Below are 7,811 nucleotides of genomic sequence, written 5' to 3' on the forward strand. Positions count from 1 at the left end.
TAGCCGCAGTGGTCACCATGACGTTCACCATGTTTGAAGTTAACGAATTCACCAAATCCTCAAATCTATTAAAGTTGGCGCATGTTTGAGTAAATTGGTTGGACAACCATAGTGTCCCCCGAAGATTGTAGTTGTAACTGCTTGTTTGTTCTTGGATGGAACACCATAACTCATATTCGAGACCATCACAATAGTCGGCTTCGCAGTATGCAAATTTGATCTGTGAGATAAAGATATGAGGAATAAAGTTGATCTCACTTTGCGTGCCAAAAATTTATTCGTCACAAATTTTATATATAAAAACTAAATAACTGCAATAACAAAATAAATATGAGAAATAATCATTTTCTTGATTTTTTTATGAGTACAACTCTGTTTGTATCCCCTAATATTAGTTTTCGGTTGAATCGCCTTGATTCGAGGGCTAATTAAGCGTGTTCTTGAATGAAGGAGGGACTTCTAGTGATATGCTGAATCGCCAGGAACTTTGAGCAACATTTCAGATCGTTCGCGAGGGAAAGACTTCTCGCGAACTCTTCTTCTTGCTATAGAATTCTAGAAAAAGATATGGAACGCATTTTTTCTCTTCGTTCACCAGTCAAGATACCTTCAAAAGGGAGTATGTAGCCTCTTTATATAGGTGTGAACTAGGGTTTAGGGTGGAGTAGCATCCAAGAAAACTTGAAAAGATTTTTGGGCTTGAAGACCATGGATCGAGTTTTGTCTTGTAGAGGCCCAACTTTAGTATCTAGCCCACATTGTAATTGGATTTAAATTAAGTCATTTAGTTTTGACTTTAATAAATCCATATTTATTGACCCAAAATATTTATCTTTGGTCAATGTGTTTCGAATTTATGATTTAACCCAAATTTTGTATGAGTACAATTCAATAAAATGTTAATGTCTATAGAACCAAATTAAGAATATGAGATATTTATTTTTGCCTTTGGATTTTATATAAATAAGGTGAACTTAATGTATATTTAGCAAGAATTAAACAAATAAAAAAGTTTATGATATGTTGAAATATTATTATATAGAGTAAATTTTCTTCGTAATACATGATAATTATTTTTTCTCACTAATCTAATTTATATTCACATATACTTTTAAGTGATACATAAGTTCTCTTATAATGCATGATTATTCAATTCCTATTCTTACTTGAAGTGGGACAATACCACATATATAAGCAGTGCGATTGTGGAAGATGTTTTACTAAACCAATTACATATTCTAAGTCGGTTTTATTTGATATTAAGGTTTTTCCCAAATTAGGAGACTGAAAAACGGAAGGTAACATAAGGAAACTCGAAATCACTAGGGCCGTCTCTTAGGGCACTAGGGCAAAAACACACAACATAGCCACATTCCGTGCCACCCACACTCTCTCCCTCTTACGCTCTCATCTCTCTATCTTAAGGTATAACTCTTCCCCTTTCTCTCTCTAATAAATCTGCAATTTCTTCATTTAATTTTGATTTTTTTGTATGAAACTTAGGGTTTGGAGAATCAGATCGGTGAAGAGAGACAGACATGTCGGATCAGAGATTGACCCGTATCGCTATCGTTAGCGCCGACAAGTGCAAGCCCAAAAAGTGCCGCCAAGAATGCAAGAAAAGCTGTCCTGTCGTTAAAACTGGTATATACTAATTCGATTTCTTATACGTAATTTTATTGCTATAATTGTGTATTTTGCTTAATTGTTTAGCTTAGGTTTTGTTGGTGATAATTTTCAATTTTAAGTACTTACAGTTTTTTTGTCTTTTTTTTTGTGTATTTTGAGCTATGCATATATAACAAGACTTTTTTATGAATTGATTGGTTAAAGTTGTATCATGTATGTGGATTGGTTTTTTTTAGGTAAAACAATGAGGGCGATCATTTACTATGATTAGGTGTATATATTTTTGCTGTCAAAGTTTTGAGCTTTGCAACACCCAAGGGTGTACTGTGACCTAGAGGTCAATGGAGTGGGAGGAGAACCATGAGGGTTTAGGTTCAAATTTAAGCGGCGCAAAAATAAACTAGGCGATTTCTTCCAACCCGCCTAAGCTTTGTTGGCAGAGTTGTCCTGCTTGATGGATGGAATGGTTGAGGCTTGCCCAAGCTGGACTGGACATCATTTTGTATGAGATTATTTACTACACAGTGTTGCTTACTGAAAAAGGGGGATTTATGTGCTACACCTTGCGTAATTTATTGTGAAGTACATCATTATATGAGTTATTAGGTTAAAATTTGTTTTTGCCTTGGAAGCTGATGACGTTATTGTGGTTCTAATTTTGTTAAGTTTATAATGTCGTCTAGAATAAAGGTTTTAACTTTATGTTTTATAGTAGTGGAAGTTGAATTCAGCCTAGTGGTGTGGACAGTTCTGTGAATACACTGGGTGAGTTTTGCGGGATGTTGGGATTGTTTTTTACATTTGTTCTGGAATTTTTCCTAAAACTATTATATCGATAAATTAAAAGATGTCCTACCACTTTGTTTTCGGTGGATAGACATGCATTACAGTTGTCCCTGATACCAATAAAGAAAAGTAAAAAATGAAAAAGATAAAACAAAAAACGTCCTGGAAGCTTCTTCTGTCACCTTGAAATTGCATCGGAGTCCTTTGTTGGAGAAAGGTAGAATGCGGCTGCCAAAACTTTGGAGGAATGGATGTTCTTCTCTCATTGGGAACAGATATTCAAGAAGTATATGTAGGGTTTATCTTTTGGCTAGGGAAGTTTGTTTTGTCATTGGGATTGAGGTATAGTTGATTCACTGTCGGAATAAATCATGAGTGGGGAATATGTGTAACATTACTCACTCTATCCTAATTTATGTAATGCACTTTCCTTTGTCCAAAAAGAGTGATACTTTTTTGTACTTAGAAACAATTTAACTTTGAACTTCCCATTAATGGTCATTTTACCATTAATGAGATGATTTACAGTCCACAAATATCTATGGCTTGTTTTAGACCCACTAGTTTCAAAAGTCTTTCTTTCTTAAGCTCCGTGCCTAAAGTGCATCACATAAAATGGGATGGAGGGAGTACTTCATATAGCAGGGAAATGTGCTTGCTCATTTTTATTATTTGACAGCATTTAGATAAATCTTCTTCAATCAATTAAGCTTTGTTTATGCAGGTAAATTATGTATAGAGGTCACTCCAGCTGCGAAGATTGCTTTCATCTCAGAGGAGCTGTGTATTGGATGTGGTATATGTGTTAAGGTTTGTATATATTACAAACAAAATAAAATATGGGAGACATTTTGCTACAGATTGGTCATTGTTCCTGCTTACTGATATTTTATTGACAATACAGAAATGCCCATTTGAAGCAATTCAGATCATCAATCTGCCAAAAGATTTAGACAAGGATACAACCCATCGTTACGGTCCTAACACCTTTAAATTGCACAGGTGTGTTGAAGCTGCATCTCTTCTGGATAAGCCTCTTGCTGATCAGATATTTGATATTTTTATAAAGTGAATTCTTGAAATATTTGCAGGTTACCCGTCCCTAGGCCAGGGCAGGTTCTTGGTCTGGTTGGAACAAATGGTATTGGAAAGTCAACCGCCCTTAAAGTTTTGGCTGGAAAATTGAAACCAAACTTGGGACGCTTCAGTGTACTATTCTTTGGCATCTTCTTCACTTGTCAATTCATGGCCATACAGCTTGCTTATCCTTTTTCTTAAATTTTCTGTGACAGAACCCACCTGATTGGCAAGAGATCTTGACTCACTTTCGAGGATCTGAACTGCAGAACTACTTCACTCGCATTCTGGAAGATAACTTGAAGGTGCCTTCTGATTCAGTGTTTCAGTTATCCTAATTGTCATAGCTTTTTCTTAGTTGGTTTCTTTCTGAGCGACACTCACCTTTGGATATACATAATGCCTCTTGCTCTTTTGTATCAAGGATAATTGGCTATTGTAAAAATAAGTAAAAATTTCAAGCAAAAGGGATTTAGTTGTCTGACTATGAGGGCATTGTAGCTCTCAAAACTCAAAAGTAGGTGTTCTTCCTCTGTATAGTTGTGATTGGTCAAATGGTTACTAGCGAATCTGCTACATCCAAATAAATTATTCAGTAGGCCATTTATTTTGAATGATAAAGAATGTTTGACGTTCTACAATGACGACCAAGTGTATCATTCAAAAAATTGTTGAACAACGTAATTTTAAAAATCATCACACCACTTATATATCAAGATGTTTTTTTCCTTAGCTCGTTATTTGTTGCATCCAATTACCTTTGCTCTTGATCATATAGTATTCTATTCATTTGTAATTTGAACCTTCTTTCAAACAGGCTATTATCAAGCCTCAGTATGTTGACCATATTCCAAAGGCAGTTCAAGGAAATGTGGGACAAGTGCTTGACCAAAAAGATGAGAGAGATGTGAAGGCACAACTTTGTGTTGATCTAGAGCTGAATCAGGTTTTGGATCGTAATGTAGGTGATCTATCTGGTGGAGAGCTTCAGAGGTTTGCTATTGCTGTTGTTGCAATACAAAATGCAGAGATATACATGTTTGATGAGCCCTCGAGTTACCTTGATGTGAAGCAGAGGCTTAAAGCTGCCCAAGTTATCAGATCCTTGCTTCGACCAAATAGGTTCTTTTTCATGCTCCTCTGACTTTTAAACATTCAAACTTTCAATTTATCATTCCACATACTCTGAAATTTTTCTTCTATGTTTCAGCTATGTCATTGTGGTGGAGCATGATCTTAGTGTACTTGATTATTTGTCGGATTTCATTTGCTGCTTATATGGGAAGCCTGGTGCATATGGAGTTGTCACCCTACCCTTCTCAGTCAGGGAAGGAATTAATATATTTTTGGCTGGATTTGTGCCTACAGAAAATCTACGTTTCCGTGATGAATCTCTTACTTTTAAGGTACATTCAGATTCTTGTGTAACCCATAGGTCACGACAATATTATCTTATTGTTTATATTTTTCCATAGGTTGCTGAGACCCCACAAGAGGCGGCTGAGGAAATTGAAACATATGCACGTTACAGATATCCAACCATGACTAAGACTCAGGGTAATTTCAAGCTTAAGGTTGCCGAGGGTGAATTTACTGATTCACAGATTGTTGTGATGCTTGGTGAGAATGGAACCGGGAAGACAACCTTTATTCGCATGCTGGTACACTTTGCATACAAATATATCATGTCTGAAATGCCTGTTGTTTCCTGTCTTCTGTGTTACAAATAGTCTTACACTTGTGGATCTGAATACTGCAGGCTGGTCTATTAAAGCCTGATGTGGTGGAAGGATCTGATACGGATATACCAGAGTTCAATGTTTCATACAAGCCCCAGAAAATTAGTCCAAAATTTCCATCCACCGTGAGGCATTTGCTACATCAAAAGATACGTGATTCTTATATGCACCCCCAGTTCTGTTCAGATGTGATGAAGCCTCTCCAAATTGAGCAATTGATGGATCAAGAAGTTGTGAATCTTTCTGGTGGAGAGTTGCAAAGAGTTGCCTTAGCCCTGTGCCTTGGAAAGGTAATTTTTGCTAACTCTGTAGATATGCTGCTTTGGTTGTTTTGTACAATCTGGTAGATGTCTTGGTCCAATCATAACAGAGGCTGCCTTTCGATTCTTTGCTATCACTATGACAGATATTCAAACTTTTTCCTGATATCTTTTTTCTCCCTCCTTGTTTTACTTTACAGTATCCTGCTTTTCCAGAATGGTCTTGCTAATATTGGCTATCAGAGCATAATCTCATTAGTATCATCACAGATTAAGCTTTAGAATGGATGATCAAACTATTAATTTTGATCAAACCATTATTAGATCTTCTGTTACGTCAATCTCTTTATGGCGATTGATGTACTTTATGTGTTGTTGCATTGTAAAGGCTCTGATCCAACTTTGCAAAAGGACTACCCATCTGTTTGTTTAATGTTGTAACAATTTTTCTTGGTTTATCATTTTTATTTTCTTCCCTGCTCTAGGGTGTTTGAATGAGGGTTTTGCAAACTTTATTGACAAATTAGCAATGAAATTTCTATTTGCATCTTGGTTGTATTCGATAGTCAATATCCATATTGCATTTTGCTGCTCATCTGCATTAATTTTCTTAAAGTCTAACCTTGTGCTATTATTATTGAAGGCGTGATCTTTGTTCTGACTGCACAGTTATATTAATGTTGCACCAAATACGAATATCACGTTACTCTAAAGCCATTTAGAGGGTACTATTATTAGTAAACTGTAGATTGCAGAGGACAATTTCTTAGAAGGGCAGCGGATGAAGACTATTACACTCATTTCTCTTTTACGTTAGGGGTGTATTTATAAAATATAACCTAACTTATTTCTTAATTCCATGCAGCCTGCTGATATATATCTGATCGATGAGCCAAGTGCCTATCTTGATTCTGAGCAACGTATTGTAGCTTCAAAAGTCATCAAGAGATTCATTCTTCATGCGAAGAAAACCGCATTTATTGTAGAGCATGACTTTATAATGGCAACTTACCTGGCAGATAGAGTCATTGTGTACGAGGGGACGCCTTCCATAGATTGTGTTGCAAATGCACCCCAATCGTTGTTGACGGGAATGAACCTATTTTTATCAGTAAGATCTTTGCATATATCTTGTTTGTTATCTTTTTTAGCCTATTCGTTGCTTGAAAGTTTTCTTACCATTAACATTTTTATTACTCTTGAGATTCGTCCTTGGCCAAAACTAATATTCCTTGTAGCTCATGTTTTCTCTTTTAAAATGAATGCTGTTTAGACGGCTGCACTACCTTTATGTGGTGCTCTGGTTGTTGATGGGATTTGTGTTCCTTTTTTTTTTTTTCTTTTTCTTAATTGATGTGCTATCCAAATTATGTGCAGCACCTGAACATTACATTTAGAAGGGACCCAACTAATTTCCGTCCAAGAATCAACAAACTGGAATCAACCAAGGATAGGGAGCAGAAGTCAGCTGGATCCTATTATTATTTGGATGATTAACCAGAACAGGTTGCATCGTTGATCCTTGCTTACCTCTTTCTATTGGCACCTTGATTTTAACAGAAGCTCCGCTATTCCTCCTAGGTGCTAAATGATGATCGCGAAAACAGCCTCTGGGTCATTTATCTCATAAACATCTGACGTGATTATTAGAGGTTGATGTCTCGGTGAACAGATGATAGGGTATCAGCAGAATGCCTACTGTTTCGTCGATGGTTTTATATGATGATCTAGTAATTATTTCTGGTATTATGTACTCATTATATGGTATTGTTCACCAATTTTGACTGCAGAGTGGGTAGTTTTCTCCTCGGATTTTTGTTTTGTATGTTGATCTTTGGCATATGAATGAGGTGTTTGATTGGGCTGATGAAATTTTGTGAGATGTCTTTGAATAGTTTCTCTGACGATTAATGTTCTCGCCTTTAAGTGATGACTGGACTCTTATGTAATACAATACATGAGTGATAGTTGATTCTTCATCTCTCACAACTCCAAGATTGTATTGTGTATTAACAACTTGAAAAGGGTTTCCTAACTGAAAGTATTTTTCGGGAAATGTCTTTATTTTACGAGAATTGGTTGCTAGAATTTTTCTCAAGGAAAATGTCTTTCCCTGCTTTGCACATAAATCCCGTTTTCCATAACTAACTTGACAGTTAGATGATATTATAGACTTTGAAAGTCAAAAAAATTATCAACAATCTATTTGGTTTGCTAATATTATTGTAAAAATAGCATGGGTTAGTCAGTTTTCGGACTGATAATTAAAAAATAGCTAGCGTTTGTAAAGTCATTGAAAAATAATCACTATTTTGTTGCA

At 35.9% G+C, this 7,811-nt stretch overlaps 1 protein-coding gene across 1 annotated transcript; it reads left to right on the forward strand.

Moving 5' to 3' along the window:
- The first annotated feature begins 1,222 nt into the window (after positions 1-1,222).
- LOC107793476 (ABC transporter E family member 2) lies at positions 1,223-7,470 on the forward strand. Its single transcript, XM_016615850.2, has 13 exons — positions 1,223-1,425; positions 1,504-1,644; positions 3,140-3,225; positions 3,320-3,417; positions 3,507-3,624; positions 3,708-3,797; positions 4,310-4,614; positions 4,703-4,898; positions 4,968-5,153; positions 5,252-5,521; positions 6,357-6,602; positions 6,869-6,997; positions 7,073-7,470. Exons 2-12 carry the CDS (start codon positions 1,539-1,541, stop codon positions 6,986-6,988), a joined length of 1,821 nt encoding a protein of 606 aa, XP_016471336.1. The 5' UTR covers positions 1,223-1,425; positions 1,504-1,538; the 3' UTR covers positions 6,989-6,997; positions 7,073-7,470.
- Positions 7,471-7,811: the final 341 nt, after the last annotated feature.

Source organism: Nicotiana tabacum, chromosome 23 (assembly GCF_000715075.1).
Source record: "Nicotiana tabacum cultivar K326 chromosome 23, ASM71507v2, whole genome shotgun sequence".
NCBI classification, from domain to species: domain Eukaryota; kingdom Viridiplantae; phylum Streptophyta; class Magnoliopsida; order Solanales; family Solanaceae; genus Nicotiana; species Nicotiana tabacum.